Genomic DNA, 26361 nt, shown 5'->3' with positions numbered 1-26361 from the left:
ATTGGTGCTCCCTCCGTAAGGTGTTCTGTGAGACGTCGGAGCAAAAATGTTGTAGTTACACCATTGTAGCATACGGAACCTTGCAGCAACACCTGGCAGCGGTCAACAGACGGGTGGAAATGACTACGCATCGAAATCGTTACTTTCCAACGCTTTATGAAGTCGATGGATATGCGTGTAAAAGGTGTCCCTTTGCCGGATGTTTCACTAGTGCAATTTTTAGATTGGTAGTCGGGACAGACTACGGGAAGGCGCAATGGGAAGGCGCATTGGCGTAACCTCTCTTGCCCGTAATGCTGCAAATGCTGAACCCGTCCAGAGAATCAACTGGTCAGCCAACTAAACTGCATTGGTAAAACGTTCTGGCCAGCAGCTGAAGGGCATTACGTCCCATCTGGGGTCCCCCGCCGCTTTCAGTCTAGTGATTGCTCCCAGGACCGTACGGAGACCCTCAGAAGAATGCATCACGACCGGTGCCCTGCTCGATGCGGCTGTCCCTCCAACTGAGACATCTAGCAACGGATCGGCGCAGGGGCTTTCGCTGATGCAAACAGACTCTTTACTGGCACAGAAACTCCAATATTGGTATTGAGACACTAATTCGCCTTATCGGTCTCTGGTTGAAATGGTGCAGAGGATTCCTCGCCCGGTTCTGGTGTCCCTGGGTGGCACAGGCCTCTCCGCTGTCTCATTGTACATGAGAACTCCCTTTTGTCATTTCTCATGAACCCTTTCTTTGTCACGAGGGTCCAGACCAGCACAATAGACCCTTTGACATGCGGGGACCCATCAAATGTGCTCCTGGCCGACGTGGGGCTCATTGCTGACACATGATCTCCTACTAGGGACTGTGGTCACTGACCAAAAATGTGGGTTCTTCATTGTTTCAGGTGTCCTGACGAATGTAGGATGTCCTCTAATTGGCATTTAGAGTTCTTGGCCCTGTCTCTACTCGAGAAATAATCTACTCGAGAAACACCTACGCCCCAGAATAGCACGGAACGGACTGTTCGATATGGCTGTTGTCAGCCAGTTGGAAATAAACACAGTGGTGGTCCGAAATAAATAGAAAAGATATTATATATATATATATATATATATATATATATATATATATATATACATATATATACATATATATATACATATATATACATATATGTACATATATATACATATATATATATAAGAAAATATTATGATGTCCATGGATTTTGAGCCCTGTTTACAACCAAATCTTTGGGAAATTTGAGTTACCCACTTAGAAAGAAGGGCTCATTCAAACAAAGGTTACGGTGCCGCGAAATGAAACTTATGGTGCCCCAAACTGACCACCTTGGTGCCCCCTAGCCCAAAGGGCCAATCCAGGATTTCGTCAGTGTGGGAGGCACAACAATGCTGTATCCCTGAAAGGTGGTGCCTTTAGTGAACAAAGATTTTGGGCCGGTTATGGCGTACTCGGATTTCAGTGCCTATCGAAAATAAATATTTGTGGTCATTTGTGGTGCCCGTGAAATTTTGGGGCCTTTTGAAAATAAAGGTTATGAGATTCGAAATAAAGATTGCGCTGCCCCTTCACCACGATATTTTGCTGCACCCTCGCCCCAAGGGAAAGAGGGCATAGCCCCATCGCACCCCCACCCCTACCACTCTGGATCCGCCATTGGTCAAGGTCGGTTGACAAGACACACTACACCGCCTCGTCGCCTCAAAGCGTAGCCTGTTCTTTCTCCCTAATTCGTCATTCGGCTCCACGCGTAAGCCCCATTTATGTCATTTTGGTGTGGATCTGAGCGCATACCGTGTTGTGTCTATGACTGCGAAACCCAATTCTATGTTCGGAAAAGTGTTTGTACATGCTATGTAGCTGCTGACTCCTTGGCACGGGACACGTGTACTGGGTCATGCTGCCTCTAAACTCTCCCCATTCAGGCTCTAAGCGCATGTTTCCTCCAAGTCCACCCACCAGCGGCTCAGGCACGCACGCTGTGTTACTACATACGGCCCGCCGCCATACGCCTATTGCAAACTCCATCCCTCATCCCGTTTCAAGGGCATTTGCAATAAGCACCGTTCAAAGTGCTTTCTGCTGCCTTTGCCCCGAGGGCACGGTGTACCTACCCCCATGACCAAGGACGTAGCAAAACAATGGAACGAACAGTGCATATTGCAAGCTTGTGTTATCACATCCATAATATATATATATATATATATATATATATATATATATATATATATATATATATATATATATATATATATATATGTATATATATATATATATATATATGTATACCTGTATCGTGGTTACATTTCCCTTGGCTTTATGCGAAATCCGGTTCACTGACTCCTGACTTACGCGGTTACGACCATCGGTTGCCTTGGCCGATCAGCTGATCACTCGCGCCAGCCTGCCTGTTGTCAAGCGCGTGAAGTTCGGCGCGTGGATGAAAATGTTCTAATGGCATTCATAATTGGTCGGACCGGGACGTCTCCCGCTTTGAGTCTCTCAAGCGTCGTAGTAGTCTAGCACCGAAACCCAGACAGATCACAGCTTGTCGCATTGGAGTTGGCTTTCGGAGGCGGACCCAGTGTGGGATGAAGCAAGGAGCAAGTAAATATGGACGTAGGCAAATATTCTTGCCTCACATGGTTGCAATTGTCGACGAAATAAGGATTATGTTTTCACGAAACATCATTGCCGATATCCAACGCAGCAATAAAATAATATATAGGACAGGTAGAGTAGGTACTTACACATGTGTGCGACATAACACATGCAGAAAGGATATCTTTATTTTGCATCCCAATTGAACAGTTCCAATGCTGGCACTCCCATGGTGAGCGTTTGGCCTCCGTACATGCAAGACAGTGGCATGACTAAGACACACCGAACACACACAGAAAAACTTGAAACCAATAACCCATCGTCCATTTCGCTGACCCTCATGGCTTCTCCGTATGCACGACCACGCTGCGGTGACCGGACAAAAAAGTAAAATGCCAAGAAGTTAAGAGGACAAAACTTCAGATGCCAAAAGAATCGAAAGCAAAATGAATGAAATTTAGATGCCAAAGTCAAAATGATAAAAATCTAGCAATCGAAATGCCCAAGAGATTAAGTAAAATGGCAAACGTTAAACAGGTAAAAGGTAAAAAGCGATGGAGTAAGATAGCCACAAAGTCCAAAAGCATAAGGCTCAACCCATCAATGTAAAAGACGAGTTGTCAAAGGGATCAAAATGCATGGATAAAAATGAAAATTACGGGGGTGAAACGCAGTAGGCCAAATATGCCACAAGTCAAAAAAGATAAAGGCCATAAGAATACAAATCAAAAGGTGTAAAGGCCAGGTGAATGCAAGTCAAAAACGCAAGTCCACATGAAACAGTAGCCAGGTGAATATAGGCCATCAGCAAACAAACATAGTACAAAAGTCACTTAAACAACACGTCAAAATGCTTTAAAACAGTGAGTTCTGGGGTACTAAAACGGCCGACGACGCATGGCTCCTACCGAACGAAATCTGTGACACAGCGCGCCGTCCACTCGGCCACAAGGTCCGTCTGACCATTTGCTTGCATGCTGGGACTTCTTGTACGTGTTAGCAATAGGCCTCCTTGGGGAATATTGAAAACCAAATGGGCTGTTTTGTTGTAGACGGAGTCGGGGGGCTTCTGAGTTGGATTCTTGGGCCGTGAATGTGCGTAGATGCAACCATATGTTGACCACGTTAAAGGTATTGACCTCATTTTCTTCTTAACACAGGGCCCTGATGGCCGGGAGCAATTGGGAATGTTCTCAAAAGTACGAGTCGGCGCCTGAGTCGTTGGCCGTAAGCCATTTTTTACATTCAGTTGCCATAAGTTAACCCCGGTAACTCGCGTCCAAAGCAAGTGTCCAAAGCAAGTGCCGGAAAGCTTACATACTGCAAGCGCGGCAGGCCAGTTCGGTTCGGATGCGTCGCAGGACCCTAAGACCACCGAAAAAAACTTGCGATAGCTTTCAGGCAGACCATCCCTTCCGTGTCCTAAATAACTCCGGGATACAGAAGTCGCTGAAGGAGCTTTTTGAGTAACGAAGCAGCGCATTCTTTTTTCAAACCATCTTTTCTTTACAACACCTTGTTCCCTACAGAGCACAAGGCTTAAAATAGTGCGCCACATTCAGATCCTTTTTTAACTAAGATCGATGTTTTGAAGATAATTCAATGCAGTCCATAGTGCTGCCCTTTTTAACACTTAAAACCAGTGGCGTGATTGCCCCAGTGAAAAATGGCCAGGCCTGTTCCCAACATATTCCAGCAAGCAGGCTTATTTCCGGATTCTACTCACGTTATTTCCAAATTTGGGAGCTACTGAAGCCCAAGTTGGGGAAGCTGAAGCCCATAGCTGGACAGGAAACTATAGCCCTGCTGAAAACCCTCCGGTTTACGATTTTGACGCCCGCAAACCTGGGCGGACTATTTCGTGGAGACTATTTCGTGCAGACTTTTTCAAAGTCGCCCACGAATGTATGACGCAATAGAAACGCAACGCGAATACTTCTACCGCATTGGCCATGTGTTGTTTAAGGCCAAGAAAAACACGATCGAGTTATTCGCGCCTGGCGTGCGCCAGCACAATTTCTGGCATCACAGGACTTCAACTGACTTCCAGCCCAAGCAATGCGTCCAGTGCAAGTTTCGAACAAATGCCAAGTTTTGTGCTACATAACACAAAAATTTTAGGGGTGGCACGAGTTAACGGCAATAAAACGGGGAATCGAATAGCTTAAGAAAGACGTCATTAGCAAGCGTATGTATGCAAGTGAGCAACATAAAATCACGGATGAATATGTAAGAACGACGCGAGAAAGGGCCAAAACAAGAGCACATGAAGATGCTCAGTTCCAAAAAACATGCTCCAGCAACTCACTGCCCTCTCTCGGCAAGTTGAAGCTACTGACCATTCGCGCGATACGAGAACGGAACTGCCCGCACAGCAGCCTCTTCTGCTCACGTCTATTCCGGACAAGTTTCCCCACCACCCCACCGCCAAACGAATGGGAAAGTTATCAATGACCCCACTACTCTGACCTGTCTGTTGCTGAGGGCTTGCGCGTGGATTAGGGCTGTTCCACACAGCAGCTGTGTGCTGCGTTACAGTCTGAGGTTCCAGAATCAACCTCTGAGACGTGTGAAGCGCATTAAAACTTGAGGCGCATTAGAGAGCGAAGAGATTTTATTCTATATGTGATTGTACGAACAGGTCCACACAACGCAACTAGATACAGTCACGATCGAAAATCTTCAACTTACTACTCCTGTAGGTTCTAATGCGTGCTTTATAGCACAGATGCATAGATAGCATAGATAAATTTATAGCATGCGCGTTATGTGCACCCAAGCTCATAATTGTGATACATTTACATTGCAGTTTCTACACGTCCCAAACTTTCTTGAACCATTCTACTACTGCTGTAACCGAATGAAGCCGGTATACCGACTCCACATTTTATACCGCCTACCATTTGATACGCTGAACCTTGCTCGGTGCGAAGTCCATTTGAAACACTGCTCTACATATGCGCTGTATTTGGGATCGTTCACTTCCTCGTAGCGCTTACAAGACGGATAGCAAAACAACATGTGAAGTTAGAACTAACGTAAGTACATGACTTCAGACAGATCCAACTTAAAATTACGCACGACCTTCCGTTGTGTGCAAGAGCAATGTGGGGCTCCGTCGACGACACTTCGTCAGAAACGTGCTACACCGGCAGGGAATCTCAACAGCTGTGCACCAAAACATATAAGCGTATCCTCGATCTTTGGCTCTTGACAATCACAACCAGTTTTCCCGACTCAGGTCACAGTCGGACCCGCCTGAGATAAACAGTTCAGATCAGTGCAGCCATGGTCAGGATGGGACAGCCCTGCTGCCGACCTCAGCTCTGGGCCGCCCTGTCCTGCCCTGCCCTGCCCTGCCCTGCCCTGCACGGAACACCAGGCGGCGCTGTACTGTCGCCCAGCTGTGGGCGGCGGGCGGAGGAGCTTAGCCTTGCAGGATGCGCGCTGCCCCGTGCAGCCGGCCCAGCTCCTCCGGGTCGGTGATGTGCAGCGCCTGCAGACACCCTCCGAAGTACGGGGTGCTGAAGCACTGCCGACTGGGGGGGGGCGACGAAACGAGGTCAGACTACGATGAAAACTCTCACAGGCAAAAGTCACTGTGCCAATATATTACCTGTTCATATCATATTTGTTATGTCTAGCCGATGTTGAAAGCCTTGAACCTGTATTGGAAAACCGGCACCCAACAGCATTCATACCTGCGATCACCGCGCTGGCTCACTCGCTGCGAGATACACGGGCAGGCAGTGGGTAGACGACAGGCGCTAGAACCCCACCGACCAGCAAATGAGCACATGAGAGACACCAATCCGCCAACATCGGTGGGAAGGTCACGGTATGCGCCAATCAGCACAGGAGTGGCCGAAGGCTGTGGGCGATGGACTTATGCGCTAATCCCCAAGAGCGTTGTGCCTGTAGTGGTATGTTGTGACGTAAGATGCCACTCCACTTTGCCATCACTTCGCCGAAGCCCGGCTGCTTCGGCGAGTGGCCAGAATTGCTGGTTGTAGAGTGGAGCCCGCTGGGGCAAGGCGCATAGGCCACATGGACCAGGCGCTGACAGCTTCATTGGCAATTCTAGCCGGTTTCATAGAAAAGTGAGCAGCAGATAAGGAAAACGCGGACGGGAAGAGATTAGGATCGCTGCACATTCGCAATCTTCGTCCGGGCTGTTCACGCAGATATTCTCCTTGGGATCTGACCTCAACAACGTTTTTTAGTCACGCTTAGAAATAACTCCTTTTTGGCTGAGGTTAGCATGTATTTCCAATGCCAAAAATTTGTCTCGCACTGTGCGCATTTCGGTACTGGTGAATGAAACCTTTTGTCTTATAAGTCACCTGTGTCTCGGGTAGCCCTCCACATAGGATCGTATTACACAGCATCATATTCGCTTGTGAATATTAGCGCAACTTGAAATCTCAACTAATGTTTTGACAACAGTTCCAATGTTTGCGTCGTAATGTCGTTTAGCCAGCATCTCCTGGCATACTGAAAGCTGAAAATTTTTGACAGGAACTCCAAACTCATAATGCCGGAAAACCAGGAGGCCTTTTTTCCTCATACGAAGTTTCATTGGGCGGCCAGCGCGCTACTTACCGACAGAGGCCGAACAGTTCTGGCTCGCGGTAGATGCGGTAGCAGTCCTGGCATATGTCAGACAGCTGTGCCACGAGCGCCCGGTCGAACTCGCCGCCACACTCGAGGTCCCTGAACTCCAGCGCCGTGTAGGGCCTGCCGACGAGCCGTCCGGCCAGCACAGGCTGGCCGCTGCTGGCCGGCGCCAGCGCCCAGAGCAGCGCCCCGGCCAGCAGCGCCGCCCGCACACTCTGCCACAGCGCCATCCTGCCGAGAGTCCCGGAGGGTAGAAATGGGGCCAAAAAGCCACGGCCATTCACGTTACCATCTTACGAGCAGTCCGGGAGGGAAAATGGGGCCAGCCAGACGCGGCCATTCACATCGTCATCCTGTGAGCAGCCATGGAACGGGTCACGCCAGTGCGCGCATCGGCTCAAGTTTTCAGCGTTATCTGTCGTACACATCCAGAGAATGTGAAGCTGTGCCACGTAAACAGCAAAGCCCGTCCTAGACGTTCCAAAAGATGTACGTGCACAGGCAATGGAACGGGTTCTTATTGGAAGGCATCAATGGGCATACGATACTTTGATAGCGGGAGCGAGCGATAACAACCGCTCAATTTGGAGCTTGCTATTGGCGGTCTTAAATTGGTCAAATGGTGGTCTTTAATTCATTACGTTTGGAATCACGTTTGCAGCTTCGAATGTTTTGGAGCCAAATATATGACTTAAGTTAGGAACCGCACGCGGCCAATAGTCAGCTTATTAGTCTACCATAGCCACATATCATTAGCTGCGTTTACAAAGGTTATGCACGGTACCCCAGGCTACGCCCCGCCTCCAACTCTGCTCCTGCCCTCCCTCCCCCCCCCCCCCCCCCCCCCCCCCCCCCCCCCCCACCCCACGAAAACATCCCACGTATGCCAGCGGGGGTGGGGGCGTCGCACAGATTTACAGGCCGCCGGAGTACCTGGAGGACTGGAGGGTCGGCTGCGAGGGTCAGACAGGAGTCGTGCTGACACTGCTGTCACCTCGTCGCCCGGCTGCCTCTATATAGGTCTGGTGCGCGGCACCCACGCGGCCGGCGGCGGCGCCGACGCGGCCCGTCGCTCCGGTTCCACGTGCGATGTCGCCAGGACGGCTGGTGCTGGTGCCGCCCGCTGTCCAAGAGGTCTCGGGTACGTCCGGAGCGGTCGAGGAATCGGGTTTGATTGCTTGAAGCTATTGCTTTGCTGATATGATGCGGTATTGTTCGTGTTCCGGCTGCATGTGTCAAAGAACGGACCAAACAAGTACATTTGGTCATCTGTGTGTTCTTGGAGATGGGCTTAGACATATATGATTGGTCACATCGTGGCGTTTAAAATATAGCACGGTATTACGTCAATGCCGGGTGTTCTTTTCCATTGAAAAAATCAGACAGGTTACGTGGTTTTTGACGGCGTGTTAGAGTCACACGTGAAACAACACGGGGTAAGAAATAATATTTCCAGATCGCCACCAGCGAAAATGCACTCAAACAGCGCTGCTCATCGTAATTTTGATTAGTCAATACAACCATTTAAAGGAAATTCAACTTGGTACAACAATTTCTACTCCCTTTTCCATGTCGTGCGTCATCGATCTGTCCGAAAAACGCTTACCTTTTGTCGAGTGTGACCTAACAACAATAAAAATTGCGCAGACAACTATAACAAGCTTGGTAACACGACGCACCATGATATATGGACTACACGAAACAGGCTGATGCCTGAAAATAAGTGGAAATGTGAAAATACCTGGAGTATATCGCCGAAAAAGTCACCCAACACTTAGATATGGATGCCTTGCTTTTGTTTTTGATGTAGCCCTAAATCCCAGCGCATGTAACGCTGACAGTTCGCAATGCATTACAGCTTTACGATCATTGCATAAACAGTTTATTTCTGCCGAGCTCGTTTGAAAAGGGCTGCATTTTGTGTAGGCATTATCCATAAAACTCACCGTTATCTGATAATTGATTTTCAGAATTGTGTTGTAAATTTTAGAAAAGTACTGGCAGTTATTCAGAAGAAACGCTTGGTCGAGCGTAAATTCAAAATACTTATTGTTGTGCGTTAAATTATGTCGGTGTGTGTCTTAACATGTGAGACATTGTACCACTAAAAGTTATCTCCGTATTTATCTAGCTGAACAACTTTTTAGAGGTGTCAACAACATGCTGCACATGCGCATTTAAAGGAATGTCCCGGATTTAAAGATATTGAAGCAGGCATGAGATATGGTAAAATAAACTCACTTATAACCGTTATTGTACTTAAATGTGGAAAAGACTGCTTTAGAGAACACAATTTTTTCATTAAGTAAATATGCTCCTGGGCACGTCAATGTTCGGTTGCGTCATCGTACCGTTCCACAACATCGATTGAAAGCCAATTGACGACCGTTATATGTGAAAATCGCGCTCGCAAATGCCAGATATGAACGACCCGACGGATTCATTTTCTTCGCCTCGATCGTCGCATGGCCGGTAAAATGGAATAATTTGAGTAACGTTATTACGGTTTCATGAATACCTGAGCAATCTTCAAAAAGTCGCACGAAAAAATCAGCACATATCTGCGGGCGTATAGCTCAGCAACGAAAGGGACTGAGGTCTTAAGAAGGGCAGGTCCATGTACAGACATGAAATACTCCCTTTACATACACGCGAACACTCTCTTTGAGCTCACGAAAAAAATGTAAGAACACCACGAGAAAGGGTTACCACACGAGCATGAGCACCTAAACCAAAAGTACCTAACAAAATCCGGTTTGGGACACATCCTGTACGGTTGCTGGCCACCTCTCGGGAGATTAAGGAACTACTAGTGAGTGGTCATACAAACGTTTCAGGACGCGCTTAAACAATGGCGTATTGAGCAGCGTATTTACTCAATAGATAAAGTGTGCTGTCTAGAGGAGTCTTGTCCACTTGAAAGTAAATCAGCTGTTAAAAGTGAGCTTATTCCATCATACCTGATGCTCGCTTTAATATCTCTGAATGTGGAACATTCATTTCAAACGTTCGCGACATCCAAAACAAACGCGGACTCGGGTACAGGGCGTGCGGTGACGGCTCCTTATTATAGGAGGTGCCAGCAATCCTTCCTCGGGAGTATGTTGTTGGATACCATCTGCTTCCTTGAGCGGCGCAAGGCTGCTCAAAATCCTGCTAAAACCACCGTTCATTTATCTTGCAACTGCTCTGTAGAGAGATACCTCTTACATTGGTTCCCCCACTGACGCAGGAAACTCTCTGACCTAGGCGTTTGGCCCCAGACCAGCGTAGGGTCCGCCATCAATGCAATGAAAGCCCTTATTGCCGCACGAGGTCTAATAATTGACACAGACACTCCAGTTCGGCTTAACGGGCCATTGGCTGAAAGGGGTGCAGGTCCCATTCGGTACTGGGTCCTGATTGATACGGGGCCCTTCCACTATCTCATTGTGACCTCGTACTATTAGTTCTTATATATCCTTTCACCTTCAGAGGGTCCCAACCAACGCAAGGGGCCCCTTAACAGTCGGGGTGCTGTACCTGTCCCTGCTCAACAAATGTTCCCCTGGCCGACTCGGTATCCCGTGCCGACGTAGGGCTCCGTGTAGGCACTGTGGACCCTGACCGCCGCTGGGGACCGAAATTGTTACAGGGACCCTTTCCAATGCAAATAACAAGCCCTCAACCTAGTCTTTGCTTGGAAAATGGGTCCACGTGGTTCAGACCAACACACAGCCAACCGTTTGGTGCTAGTGATCTCTGGCCGAAATAGAGCTTCGCACTGTGTCAGGAGGTTCTAAGTCGGTGCACAGGGTCTTCTGACAGACATTTGAGGTCACGTTCTTGCGGACAGACGTCCTTAGCCAGCCATTAGGCCCTTAAGCCTTCCAGCCGGGCCGTTGATCTTTGTTTGCGAGGGGCTCCCCGGACCCCCTCCGGGCCTCTCAAAGACTGGCCCTGGCCGAATCGGGGCCCCTCGCGAACACAGCCTCCTGTCAGGCACTGAGGGCTTCGGCCGAGATAGGGGTCCGTCATCAACTTGAGGGCCCCGATCAACGTAAAACGTGGGCTCCGGCCTTGTTCATGCATGGAGAAAGGCCCCCAGGCCAGATCGATACGGAACCGACCGTTTGGTGATGACTGTGTTATTGTTGTGGTGTACATTCTGTCATATAGGTGGCGCAAGAGATAAATTGCTTGCGTATGCACACTGGGCTTCTAAAACTACAGCGCTTTGAATATGACCTCGTTTCGGTACCACCTCGCATGGAGCGTCAGCGCCGGCAGTTGCAGTTCCGGCGGGGCTGGTCATGCGCCTTGCCCCGGGCACTCTTACTGACGAGCCCATTCAGAGGCGCCCCCGGAGCCGAGCGTGCGGCCGCCGGCACGTGTCCGCCGCGGAGGGCACCGCCGCCGGCGCCACCGCTTCACAGAAGCGGCCCACCTCGGCCGAGCGCGGTCGTTAGAGGAGCGGGTGGTGCTGCATTTGGCCGTGATCCGGCACGTGGCGATACCTGCGCGCTAAAAAAGTCAGCTGGTGCACACATCACAGGGTGATTTACGAAGTGACGAGATATTTCACCTTCCGCTCGCCTGCTGTTTTCCGAGCAGCCTGTGAGCGAATTTAACTAGGGACTTAGAAATATGTTCATGCTCGTACCAAGATAAATTTCAACTACTCATTTCAACCATAAATCAAACTGCTCAGGCTGTGTTAGCTGCAAGGATGCGTACTGAATCTGCAACTCATAAAAGGATAGATGCAAACAGATTCAGGGCAAGAATAAGCATGGCCTGCGAGCTGCTGGAATTATTTCGGCGAGTATCAGCGCTCACTCACAGCGTTTGATTTTGATGACCAGCCTATCCATTTGCCTCAGTGTGTTGAGCACGCCGGTACACATGCACTCAATTGGATCGGATTTGTTGTCTTTACTTCTCATTCACTCATGAGAGGTATGAATGGCCAAGCCTATGCGTACTGTGAATGTATAACATACATCCCAAGTCAAACCAACTAGCTGAGAAACTAAATGCCCAAAGTTGAGATTTGCTTGATATTCATATGCTACCATGCGAACACTGTAGTGAAGGGGTGTGTTCCACATTTGTATGCGGTTTTGAACTGAAATGGCCGTCTCAAAAATCATTCGATGCAGTTCAAAGTCCTGCCCTTCTTAGCACCTAAAACCCCCTAGTTTCGTGCAGACCATTTCAAGGTCACCCAGGTATTCATGCTGCCATAATAACGGCATTATAACTTTGTCATTTCACAGGTCATGCGGCGATCAAGGACAAAAAATGTAACCATCTAATCGCTCATATCTGGCGTTCGTCAATTGGTTCTTAGTCGTTATTATGCAAGGTACGCAATCAAGCAATGAATCATTGAAGCGCGTAGTTACTAAAAAGAGATATCGTGTTGCCTAGAGCAGTCTCTTCCACGTAAAAGTATGTCAATACTTGTAAATGAGCCTATTTCATCATACCTGATGCTTGCTGCAATGTACTGAAATGTAGAACGTTCCCTTTAACCATGCGTTCCCCTTCCTTACAGTTCTAGATACCATACATTATGGTTATCATACAAATCTAATTTCACGGTACAGTTGTAATTTTACATTTACGATTACAATTTCAGGTGTACTGCACCGATGGTACGTACATAATCGTTGGGGATGGCCATGGCCCCTCCAAGGGCAACACCGTACCGAAATTCTCGGCGGATTGCTCGTGGATGCTTTGGTGGACTTTTCTCTTGCCTATGCGAGACAAAAAGAGTTAGCAGATCTCAGAAGAATATTTCATGTAATGCATGAGCTATCTGATGTCGTTATACCACTTGACATTAACCCTTAAGTGCCTACTGTGTGAGTTGACTACCCGGTAATGTATCTTACGCGTTGCAATGCTCGGCCACCAACTTGTGCCCCGGCTTGTCGAGATGAAAACGACAGTGCATGAACGTTTTCCTGATGTGAAAAATGTACACACAGGCCTGCACATCAACAGTTCGTCAGTATCAAACCCAAATTCCTTTACAAGAAATGGAGAAACGATCGAAGCGGCTGCAACATGGGGCGGGGGGGAGGGGTAACTCGCTTGTTATCGATGCTGCTCGCGCCTCTGACGTCTCAATCTCCAGCATTGATACCGCAAGCAACCTAACGTGGCCTCGCAGTGACCTGCCCGTAACAGGTGTATATCGACAGCAGAGGCTTGAGATAGCGACACGGTAGCATCGTTCCACCGTGACCCTGACAACGTCGTCACGCCAGTCCGTCACGCGTCATCGAGAATATGCGCGCGGCGCACCGTGCCGCTAGGTGTTCCAAACTCAGAATAATGCCTCTGTCACCAAAGTTACCGACCTAGCTTATGACATGGCTTCTGTTTGTCATTTGCACTGCTCAATTTCACATTGGCAAGAGCACGATGTCAGTCATAGATTTCTTCGTCTTACAATTCAAACGCACAACTAATCAAACACTCGAAATTGGGACAAAGTTACTTGAGCAACCAGAATGGCCACTTCCATCACCCAAATACATATCCTGATCACCCACTGAATCAGCCAGCCGAGACGGCCAGTTTATCACCAGAAGGCTGAGACATCACCAATGGTGCCAATAAAAATTTGGTATGGTAAACCGATCAGGCATCAGAACTAAACCTCCGATTACAGGTGGAAAGACATGAACAATCACCAAAGTGGCTTAAATCGCATAACTTAACGGACGTTGAATGGCAACCATTCAACCAACAGCTTGTCGCCTCCGTAGGTTAGTAAATTGGTGTCAGCTCCTGGCCACTATCCACACAATCCCAGCAAGCCCGTGGCGGTAGGGGAGTTCAAGTCCCCACGTACGCGGTCGCGGAGGCACATCCAGGATAACAAAACACGGGGGTGGGGGATCCCAGTGAGAACTCGTCACGCAGGTGTAATGCTGGGCTGGGGGTAGACCCCTGTATTCTTGATCTTGGCTGCGTCTATGTGCGCTTGCCATTTGACTTCGGACTTGGATGGTCTGCGGCCGTTGGCAGCGGCTGTTCAATTTCAGGGAGGTCAAAGGGCAGGGGAACCGTGCCATGCGTTTCGAGACATGCAGATTTTCCATAAAATTCTGCCGCAGAATTTGAATTTCACAAGAGGGAGATGGAGCCCTAGAGAAAACACCACAATCCTACTTTGTGTGGCCTTTGATCTTAAAACTGTCGAATCAGACAAGTTTTCAAGACAATTTTGACAACAGTAAAACGTGTCACCCAAGCACGTATGTGGACCACAGTATGGACCACACTTGTGGTTATCGGGACCCGGGCTTAAATTGGGCCCGAGTTTGTTTTAGGGCCCAGGCCAGTGGTTCTGAAGGGCCCCTGTTCGGAAATAGCGCCCGTGACTGGCAGATTCTTCCATTGTCTCATTGTGGATCAGTTAATTGTCATTTCTCCTTTTTCCATCCCATCTCTGGCGAGAGGACCTCGACCAGCGCAAGTAGCTCTTTGACATTCAGGGTCTCGTCCTCTTCCTCTTCAGCAAAATGCGTCTCTGATCGACTGCGAGCCCCTTGCGGACATTGGCCTCCCTGTTAAGCACTCTGTGCCCTGATACAGAAGCCTTGTTTCAGCGTCCCGATCAAGGCAGGAGGCCTTCAGTAACAATCGCGGACATCGGCATTGACCCTGCTTCGTAAATGGGTCCCCAGTGTCCAAGCAAACTCAGAGCCAACTGCTCCACATTGGTGGGTTCGGACCTAGATAGGCGCATTCGTCGTCCCGGTGACCTCCGACAGGCGCAACCAGTCCTTTTGTCTAACCTTTGAGGGCCAGGTCTTCGCCTCGGTGTTGTCCCCCGACCAGCCCTTCAGGTCCTCCAATCGGACCCTTGATGGTCTGTGCCGTGGGTCCCGAAGGGCACTCAGGGCCTAGCGGGAGGTAAATCCCTGTGCCCCCTCCCCCCCCCCCTCCAGCAGCTGGCTGCGCCTCTGGATGTTAATGCCTGTACGAAACTCATTGCTAGTCGGCCACCCCCTCTAAAAACGCAACTGCAATGTGAGTAATGGCATCTGCGTTTGAAAACATGCGCACGCTGATGCTGGTTTGGCTTAAAATATGGTCGTTTTTGCTGTTGGGCTGAATATCCTAGTTTCTGGTGAAAATTCATAATTCCTTACAGTGCTTTAGTGATTTGTTTCACCTATTTGGAGGAGCCTCAGCCAATCTGGTTGGTAACATTCTTTGTGGAAATTTGCTCCGTGTGTTTGGTAACATAAGTAGTCTTTACGGTTCACGACTTCGTTCGACCGGTGGTGAAAACGCCCATGTTGATGGCAATAATGCAATCGGTGGTGACATGTACATTTCCGTTGTGATTCATCCAATTTGGTATTACTGTCCATTTTATTCATCTTTTTAGTACTTTTTCGTGACCAGTTAATAGCGAGCCCCTGAGATTCGCTGATTGTCCGAAATCGAATGATGGTGAATCTGTCAGATAGGAGTGTGATAATGATATCACCAAGAGTAGCGGTGCAGCGAGGAATTCGCGCAGGGTGGTTGGTGATGGGAGGGAGGGGGAATCGACTACAGGTGTTGTGAATTGCCAAAAGCACTGGGTGGAGTATGACACTAAAGGCCCACCTTGGTTATAAAACTTACCAGGGTACCGTCAGAATTGCCTTTGCAAGAGGTGAGCACGTGGGGAGGGGCACGTGATGTCAAGGGAGGGCTCGTTGTGGGCCGGGGGCTGGGCATCCCATGTGACGTCAGCGATGGCCGATGAAGCCCTGCTTGTTCCTCTCTGACAAAAGCTGTGACAAACATAAAATGCGTTGTGTTATATGAGGCGTCTTCCCTCCATGCCACCTGCATTCTCTGCCCCTCCGCACGGTACCCCCCCTCCCCCTCCCCTATGGGGCATCGATCATACCGGCAACGCGACGCGTGGCCCAAGAGCCTCTTCGCTTCCATTCTTCTTCTTCTTCTTCCACGTTTCTTCCATTCCAGTTATTCACGGTCATAACTAATTCATCTTAATAGTAGAAGAGAGATATTTATTGATTAAAAGCCATTGGATCAATTGCGCTTAACAGACATCGCGAGCCATGTATATGCATATTCTATTATATATATATATATATATATATATATATATAACATATTATATACATAACATATTGTATATGTACATATATACTAATGTATGTAGTATATGTTCACATGCATATATGTCGACATTCCACAGAGTGTCCTCTGACAATCAAGACCCTCCCCTGCAGTGCCCTAGGGTGGGGCAAGTGATGCCGACGGAGGGAGGACCTACTCTAGCCTACTCTAGCCTAAAGGACCTACTCTAGCCTCGGAAGGCCGCCCGGCCGTGCTAATCCACGCTCGATTTTATGCCAAAATGTAGGTACGAGTGAAAACCCGACGACCCTTATGTGCGGGTGTTTTGACCCTTCTTGCGGAGTTCTTGTATGTTTGTTTGCTGTTTTATATTTTAAACCGCACTCGCATTCTCAGTTGTGGCTCTCTTCTTCTTTCAAGAAGGAAACATTCGTATGGGGACTTGAACTGAAAAAGTCATCTTGAACATCATTTTCGTGCATTTCGCGGCCCTGTTCTTCCAGTCTCTGAGCAACACGCCGGCGAAGCTATTTCGGGCACTGTCTCAAGGTCACTCAGGTATCTATGACGCCATGTCATTCAAATCCTACTATTCCGTTCGCTAAGCGGCGATCAGGGCCAACAAAAGCATAATTGTCGAATCGTTCAAATCTGGCGTTCATGAGCACGATGTCGAGACAAAACGGCCGTCAATTAACTCTCAACCAATGCTGTGGAAGGCACGATCATGCATCAAACAATGGCGCATTGAGAAGCATATTGGCTAAGTGGAAAATTGTGTTCTGGAGCGCAGTCCATTTCACTTAAAGGTACACGAATAGTTACACGTAAGCCTACTTTATCATATTGATGCTTGCTTTAAAGTCCTCACATGTGGACATTCCCTTTAAAGGGAGTACCCTGCTTTTTTTGTTCTTTTCATTTATTGTTACATTAGACGCTTAGGATTTGAGCAGCACTGACAGTTTTCTCTAAATATTTCTGAATAGCCCAGAATTTCATGTTGAAAAAGCCCACACTCCGGGAGAAGTCTTTTATGACTGCTTGCTTATCACCATGAAAGAAATGCATTTCATTTGATTGGGCTTTCCAGCGTATGTATTTTGTAATGTTTGTAACACACGAATGTTTCGGAATATCTGTGCAATGAATGCTACGAAAGCTTGAAACATTCTGTTTAGATAAAAAGATATGCACACATGAAGCTATTTTCTGCGAGCTCAACGAAACGTTTTACTATGGCTTGATGTGCCTCCTCGTGCGTTTAGCACAGTGGCTCTTTTTGAGGCGCACCTGTCTTTTGGGAATGAGATTTTCACGTGATCCATGTGACGCACTGGTTCCAACTTCAACCTGCCAACTTCTTGGTTCTAGGCCCTTGCCCGATGCACCAACCGCAAGCGGTTTCGTATTCGCACCAGTAGAGGTGTGCACGGTGGTTGTCATGACGACAGTCGTTGCAGCTACAGGGAGGAACCGTAGGGCTGTTACTAAACGTTGACAGCGTAATTTGAACTAGAAAACAATTATGTCGATGTCAATAATTATGTCCTACAGAAATTAAAATTGATATACTTCTTTTATATCGATGGTGCTGTAATGACACTACCCAGTGCTATTATTAGACTTGACTAGTCATGAGGATCCACTGGAGTGTTTTTGAAATATGTCCCAAAGGTGAGACGCTTCCTTTAAAGGGAGTGTTCCACATTTATGTGGGGTTTGGAACTGAGATAACCGTTTGTAAGATCATTCGTTACAGCTTACAGCCATGAACTTCCTGAGACTTGTAGCTCACTGGTTTCTGAGCTAGTCGCTCGCGGTTTGTGCAAACTTTTTCTTGCGAACTATTTTAAAGTCATCTAGGCATGCATGACGCCACAAAGATGCTACTCAAATATTAGCTATAGCTGCTTTAAAATGTGCTTTATATCAATGCAAAGCAATAGTAATCCATAGAAGGATCCACTTATGATACAGCACATTACTGTCCCTTTTACCGTTTTGATTCTTTTTGTGTCAACACACGCGCAATGGATGCTCCAGGGACTACCAAAAATTTGAGTTCGCTTGCACAATATTCCGCACTGATGTCCTCAGAAAACTTTAGGGGGACGTCCCACTGCCCCCTCGTACCCCCTCTCCCTCTCAGGACGAGTATGTTGTTCTGAAAGGACTAGCAGCCTGATGTGAGGCTATTAACAAATTTCAGTCCATTTTACTACGAGCACGGTGAAAGGCACAGGCAAGGCATGTTGGACGTCATCCCCCAGGACTGTCTGTTACCGGTTCGAATTCTGTCATGTGTTCGGCTGTCCCGGCTATCGAGGTCCTTCGTCATTTTTTTGCGGCAAGGGAAAGCACGTCCAGCCGTAAATAGACTTTAAAATTGGGCCACCGGCAAGTTCTGAGGGAAGAAGAAAACTGGTGTTGTGACTGGGCTATCCCACAGACTAGGGCAGTGTGCCTGCTTTCCTATCAGCAAAAGTTATTCTGTCATTATTTGAATGGCGCGGTATAAATGAGCATTTTGGTTGTGTGCATGACATAGAAAACTGTGGTGATGAAAGAGGCCTTCGGCGATGGGTTGATTCCTGATGGTACAACGGACTTCATGACTATGTTTGTCATAGTATCGCGTTACGCTGCTAGCGACACCTTTGCCTACAGAAATTCGGTCGGCGACAAAAACTGCGCCGGTGATGGGGGAGTTTTAGCTGCCATTTGCACCTTATGATGACTTAACCGAGAGTCCGCTTCAATTAAGCCGCCGGGATGTAACTTTTCAGTGTGGGACAAACGCTCATGAACGTCTGTAGAATTTGATCGCGGTATGTCTGCTTACTTCTTTGTGGAAGTGTGTGTAGTTGTAACTAAAGATGTGCCTTATCGGCACTAGATGGCGCTCCGTCGATAAACGGTGCCTACAGTGGTTGAGGGCAAGAGTTCCTGAGGAAAAAAGACTTGTGCGCACAGAACGTCCGTATTTGTACGCATCAAATGTGAGAAAGGTGGATAGCTTGCACGGTAGGAAAACAAATACAAGGATTTGCACGCAAAAGTTCAAACGCCGAAGTTTCTAGGCTTAAGTTACTAAGCAAATGTTCGTACCTTTGGTATGAAATGCGTGTGCGAAGTGTTCCCATGCAAAGAAATTAATCGAGACAATATCAACCATCCCTCTTCACTCCCGCTTCATCCGACATCCTCGTGACGCCCCGTTTATCTGGAGCAGGCTTTACGCACCAGCCATGAGTGGGCTTAAATACCCCTGATCAGGGTGCCTTCCGAGCGCCGAGTGTATACCCGCAATAGAGGGCGCTGTGTGGGCCAAGTGCCGGCGAAGCACCCCCAGATGCGTGTAGTCTTGATCCATCACTACCCACTTCTCTTCGTCTCATAGCCCTGAAGTGGCCATTATTGACAGCAAGTCTCCATCTAATTCAAACCAGACCCGGATTAGGACAAAACTTCGCATGCACGAAGTGCGCACGTAGCTGTTTGTAATAATTCGTATCAACGCAAATACTCGAAACGGATACAGTTCGACTGATAATTATGTGCACGCAAAGCCGGGACAGATCGACCACCTAGGCAGCTATCATGAACCGGTAGCTCTTGGATTTCGCTTCAATTTGGTCTCCGCGAGATGGTATAATGCCTACATTTCGATCGCGAAATGTTTGCTCCATCCGGTGAGCAGTTTAAAAGCTTCAGTAGCCTGAGACCATTCTGGATCGGGTGCCAACAAGACTGTTATCAAAGCGGGTGGATTAAAGTGAGGCCAACGGGTGCATGTTTTTTTCTCGAGTCTGGACTACTTTGAGAAAGCGATCGGACGCTGGGCGTCACTCGCGCGCTTGCCCGCCGTATTCCACAAGCCAGCTGACTTTCGCCACTGCCGCAGTCAGCTGATTTCAGTGGCGTGCTCAGGAAGCACCGACAAAGGCGTCGTCAGGGTGGGGATAAAGGGGGCGCTCATCGGGCAGGTGATCTGCGGTGGACGTGCTTTTATTGAGTTATTCATCTTAAGTCGGTTCTAATCCAGGGTCCGCGGATTTCACAGGACCGGGCTCATTTGGTGGTCGCGGGAGGGCGTTTGATTTCATGTCACAAAGAGATCACGTGATCAAAATATTTGACTCGACCTATGCGACTGTCGCTGTTCATCGCCATCCCCTCGTCCCGCCCCAAGTCGATGGCAAGTGGTGGTCTTCCCTGTGACAATGCATCCGAGATCGGGTATCAAGCAAGGCATTCACATTCCAACTCACATTATGTATCTCCACACAAACTTTTGCGCGCGTACTTTTGTTGCACAAACTGGTTTCCTGGCGAATATTTGCGTGCGAGCTTTGCGCGTTTGCATGATAGATCATCGTACAAACTTTTTGGCCGTAGTTTTGGCAATGTCCCTGACAATCATTTACGAACGAACTTCGGGTAACTACATCACGAATCGGCGCACAAACAGTGGTTGCGTGCTTTTATTTTACGATCTTTATCCTTGGCGAGCAGTCTCCTCACGAGCGTTTTCATGCGAGCAACGGTGCAGGATCTTTTTCATACGATTTATTGCTGGTGTAAGCGTGATTAAGATCGGCTACAAGGTCTGTCTCGTCGTGCACTTATCACTTTAAACCTCGGCTACGCTGGACACCTACACGTGACACATCCGTACACGTTCGGCTCCGCTATTCGAACATCGCCCCCCGGGTCCTGGCGACCGGGCCCCGACCCAGACATGGGTCACGTGGCCACGGACCAGTCGCTGTGCCACGCAGGGCTGCGCCCCGGTGCATCATGCGGGTCAAGGTGACCCGAGCCGGCATCTCGGACCACATCCGCCCCTTTTATCCTGAATCTTGCTTTATCCTGCGCCATCGCGACACCTTGCTTGTGCGGGGCAGGCTGCATGTGTCAGCCGCGAGTGGGCCGAGAGCCCCGTGGGAAGGGGGACCCCGACCGGGTACCCGCGCATGCGCGGGTCAAAGCTCGGCGGTTGGCCCCCCAGGCGCATGCACGTCTGTCCCTTCGTTGACCATTTTCCTTCATTCCATAGCCCTGAAATGATTATGTCTGGTCGAAAGGGCCCTAATCCAAAAACCAAAACCAAACCCAGACCAGCCCAGACCCAACCGTACCGTTAAGGCCAGGTCAGACCGGGCGTCCCAGCATCCAGACAGTGAAGACTAGCTGAACCAGCTGAAGCTACATGCAGGCAACGGCGCGAAGCTCCCTACCATGGCACGAATATTTTTGTTGCAGACTTTTCCCGATGAACGTTTCACCGTGCGAGCTGTATTTTTTTTCAGACTTTTTACATGACGAGTTTTTGCCGTTATCAACCCCAAGTCTCTTATTCCTAACGTAGTTTAACGCTACGAATCTTATACCCTACGTAATTCATATCCCACATACTTCATACCTCACATGCTAAAACACCACATACTTCATGCTGATGAGCTTTAGGCATACGAACTTTATTCTTCCATCAACTGCCGCACGAACTTGTTCCGTACGTACTTTTGCGGGTAACCCCCTCCCCCTTCTTTCAGCAATCTATCATCATCTACCATCAATATATCATCGCCCCACAAGCTTTGCTTGCCGGAAGTCCCTATCAGTGGCTCGTTCGTAACGCAAACGCTTCTAGTGATGGCATGGCAAGCAGACTTTGCACGCCCGACGGAAGTCTTGAAAAGTTCGCGTCCTTTAGATGATGATGTAATGCATCGTTGATCCGGTTGCACGCGTTAATGACTGCATGTTGCAGGACGAGTAAGCTACTTGGAACGTGTCCAAATCAGATGACTGCAAGTGTTGCGTGCACGCTTGCTATTTTGGTTGCTGCCATGTGTTTCGTTAAACTTATGTGAAGTTGTTGAACTAGCCCATTATTGCAGGGATGTGATCCTTATCCTAGATGACGATCTTATTTCAGCGAATATACTGGAAACAGGACGTCGTGCGTATGTGATTTGTAAATCGCTTTGGAGTCGTCAAAAATTCGTCAGTCTGAAAGTTAGACGGTATGGCCAAGCAGGTACGAAATCGCGAGCACCATTTGGCTAACCGGGTGGAGCAGGATTGCTCCATGGTTCGAGCCATGCAGGTCAAGAGATCAGGCGCCACTAACCATGTCCATTAATGTAGATTGTCAAAACTGGGTTGCAGGATTTTATGTAGCATAGATTAGGATGTCCAAACAATTTTTAACAGCAATTTCATTTGCAGTTTCTAGTACACATACATTTTACCATTTTGTATTCCAGCACATCTTAATCTCTACTAATTACGAGCGTTTTTCATGTCTCGTGCTGACGTACCGTTTACCAGAAATTGTTGTCCAAAGTCCAACCCAAAGTTCAAGGTTTTACCAATCGTTCTTTCAAAAATGTGCACTAAAGGTTTCTCAAGAGAATTCCAAGTTGACAAAATTCGGCTTTCACCACAAAAACGGCAGCATGAAAATGAGAATTCAAAACTGATGTGAACTACAACAGTTGGAAAACTCGGTACTAGCGATCCCATTTCAATTTACAAGCACCATATGTAAGCACTTTATGCAAGGTGTGGCAAAATACACTAAGAGGTTTTCATTCCATATTTCAAGAAGCTGTATTTTCTATTAACACGTTGTTTATGCTTCAGGTCCAAATCCTTTTGTAGAGAAGCATCATTAAATGATTTGGGTGCATGGCAATCTGGTATACGACAGAATGATATCTGCTGTCCAGAAAAAACAATCAAAGATTTTTGCCCCTGACCGCTCAATTCCCAACGTGTGTTTTGAAATTTTTTGAACGCCGAAAATTTGGAATCAAATCCGCACTCCTAATTCAGTGGTACCAGAGTACGGCAATTCAACACTGGTCTGTATGTGCCCAAGCTGTGCACTGCTGCACGTTCGATTACTGTAATGCGCTGACTTATCGGTGTAACTACCAAATCATCTATCATCAGCTCGATCGTACTATTGGATGAAATGTGGCTGGCATTGATGAGTGCCGCCAGGGGTGCCGCCAGGGGTGCCGGTAGGGTGCCGGTAGTGTAGTGGTTAACGCGTCGGCGTTAACCACTGCGCGTCTGGGAAACCAGGGGTATGGAGTTCGATTCCCGCTGCGCCCGCCCTTCCTGCCAGGGTGAGAGGCAGGCGGCGCCATATAGCACTCAGCAGCTGAGTGCGTCGTAAAGCCCCAATGACATCACGAATGCCGCCAGAGCACCAATGCCCGTTACCCCGCGCTGGTCCATGCGCAGTTGATAGTGTTATTTGCCCGTATTTATCCCCAAGCTTTTGACACTTTTATGCTCAATAAACGTCATGCCTCATCCTTTGAGACCATCAAGGGGTGCTTCGTGACACTTGCCCTTGTCCAACGTTAATGTCAGTGCGGAGTCAGCACAACTCTGTCGCAACTCTGCCGGAGACATTAGATTCAGCGAGCATCAGATGTGTTCTGCGCGACGCGTAATAACAGCATGATCGAGCATCAGACGGGTCGTGCGCGATACGTCATGACAGAGCTAAGGACAGTACTCTTTATGTCTCTTAGCTGTCAAATTCAGCCGCGTGTGTGGACATGCAAAACGAAAACGCAAAGCAACGTCATTGCATGTGGACTGTTGTGAATTTCTCAACGTACCCTCTTCTCCAGGATGCCGGGCTTGCCCCCAAGGGCACAGTGTTTCTGCCGTCGTCTTCAGATGACCTGTTGCCTCATCTGGTTGTCGGACGGCCTCGTGACCGTCGTCTCGCCGCCGGCCCAGTTCGTTGTCGTGATCGCCCACGCCATTGATCAGAGGCGCGTCCAGCGGCGGACCGGGGGCGGCTGCAGCGCCCGCCCCGGGCGACAGGCTCGGCCGACCGCGCTGCTCAGCCGCAGAACCAGCCGCGCCGCTGAAGGGCGTGATCACTCGCCTTCGGCCGTCGGGCTGCCGAGACACCCGCCGGGAAGCCTGGCGTCGCCTCTGCGATTGTCTCGTGCACCGTCTGCAGTCCCACTCAGGCCGCTTAATGGCCGTCGTGCCGACGGGGCGGCCTGCAAGGTGCCTTCCGTGGGCTGGCATCGTCGGAGGCGTGCAGATGAGGTGATGCCCAGACAGCGGCCACTCGGTGGCACGTCTCGACACAGATGGTTGGTCAGTGGCGTTTGTCATCGGTGCTCCGGCTACAATGCGATGCGAACAAACAGCGCTGTTGAAATATGACCGCTGTCAGCAACCTGACCTCAGTAGCAAGGCCGCACCAGCTATTGGGCACCAAACAGGTTCATCACACAGAGTGGGCATTGTGGTTTGTACATAGCAAGATGCACACGCCTTTGACATAGCATTGTTCAAGTTGTGTAGTGGGCGACAGATAGGTCCGCAGGCGGAGGTATGTAGGTGTTTCGGTACAAGTGATGTTGCGAAAACCGCTTCCGTCTGTGCAATAAAATCCAGCACACTTCATCGGCATGCCCTTCATTTCCAGCACGTACTCTCGCTTTGCAGCACCTCGACTCCCTGCCGTTTCCCCTCGGGGCCTGCGGTACCTCGCGAAGCGGATCGGTATGCGCCCGGTTTGGAAGAGCTGGCCCGGGGCATTGACGGACTGGACCCGTCGATGGCGGCCGAACGCCGTCATAAACAATCGGCTCCTCTCAAACCGGGCCGTTTAGCGCAGGCGGTAGCGGCGGCCGGCACCCACCCGACCGCTCAGTGTATCAGGGTTTACGAGGCGGACCGGCCGTTCTGCCGGGCTTTATTTATTGCCTGCAGACGCCTGCCTGCAGCGGGCGGCGACCGGCACTGCCCGGCGGGCCGATGGGGCGGCGAGACCACCCTTTGACGGCAGAGGCCGGACCACTTTCTGACGGGAGAGGCTGGACCCCCGTCTGACGGAAGAGACTGGACCACCTTCTGACGTCAGAGACTGGACCACCTTCTGACATCAGAGGATGGACCACCTTCTGACGGAAGAGGCTGGACCATCGTCTTACGTCAGAGGCCGGACCACTGTCTAGCGGGAGAGGCCGGACCACCATCTGATGTCAGAGGCCGGACCCCACCGTCTGACGTCAGAGGCCGGACCACCGTCTAACGGGAGAGGCCGGACCACCGTCTGACATCAGAGGCCGGACCACCTGCTGGCGAGAGAGGCCGAACCGTCGTCTGACGGGAGAAGCTGATTATGATCATGAAGAAGCGTGATCTCATGCGGGCTGGCTGCACGGTGATCACAAGAGGCCCACCCCATGCATATTCACTGGGCTATAAGAGACCATAAGTTAGTGTCAGCGCCCTTCCGCCTGGTCAGCCGAGACAATATTAGCCTTGGCAGGCATCCCCTACTGCTTCAGGCGCTGTCACCTTCACTGGGAGCTGGTCAGTTCGCAGGGCACTCGCCTGTTCGCCGTTCTGACGTCGCGACGTGACCTCCCGCGCGTTCGCTGTCGCCGCACAGGTCACGCAACGCGCCAGGATTGTCTCATTGTCCTGGCCGCGTTGTCGGAGGTGGCTTGACGTTGACGGTGACTCTCCCCGGCACGTCGCGAGCTGCACACCAGCCACGTGCCCACGCGTCGACGGTGACTCCCCCGGCACGTCGCGAGCTGCACACCAGCCACGTGCTCATGTGTCGACGGTGACTCTCCCCGGCACGTCGCGAGCTGCACCCCAGCCACGTGCTCACGTGTCGGCGGTAACTCTCCCCGGCAGCCCCTAGGCATGGCTGCCGTCGGGGAGACACCGCGAGCTGCACACCAGCCACGTGCTCACGTGTCGACGGTGACTCTCCCCGGCACATCGCGAGCTGCACACCAGCCACGTGCTCACGTGTCGACGGTGACTCTCCCCAGCAGCCCTGAGGCACAGCTGCCATCGGGGAGACGCTGCGAGTTGCCCACCAGCCACGTGCTCACGTGCGAGAGGCGCGATACGACACACGTGGTGACGAGTCACACCGCGTGTTGGCGAGCCAGCATGCGTGTTGTCCTGCAATTAATTTAGATATATGTTGGGTCGTAGGGAGGTTGATGTAA

The 26361-nt window shown here is 49.6% G+C and overlaps 1 protein-coding gene across 1 annotated transcript in view; it reads right to left on the bottom strand.

Annotated features, from left to right (window-relative positions):
* Nucleotides 1-6035: 6035 nt before the first annotated feature.
* LOC119105533 (ion transport peptide-like) overlaps nucleotides 6036-26361 on the bottom strand; it is a 22659-nt gene continuing 2333 nt past the window's right edge. The window contains exons 2-3 of the mRNA XM_037228995.1: nucleotides 7211-7384; nucleotides 6036-6147 (exon numbers count right to left, since the gene is read on the bottom strand). Of these exons, the coding sequence (XP_037084890.1) occupies nucleotides 6036-6147; nucleotides 7211-7384 (286 nt within the window). The remainder of the gene's footprint in view (nucleotides 6148-7210; nucleotides 7385-26361) is intronic.

The sequence above is a fragment of the Pollicipes pollicipes genome, unplaced genomic scaffold (assembly GCF_011947565.3).
Source record: "Pollicipes pollicipes isolate AB1234 unplaced genomic scaffold, Ppol_2.1 Scaffold_6138;HRSCAF=7277_pilon_pilon_pilon, whole genome shotgun sequence".
In the NCBI taxonomy this organism is placed as follows: Eukaryota; Metazoa; Arthropoda; class Thecostraca; order Pollicipedomorpha; family Pollicipedidae; genus Pollicipes; species Pollicipes pollicipes.
This window is presented reverse-complemented; position numbering and strand designations above follow the sequence as displayed.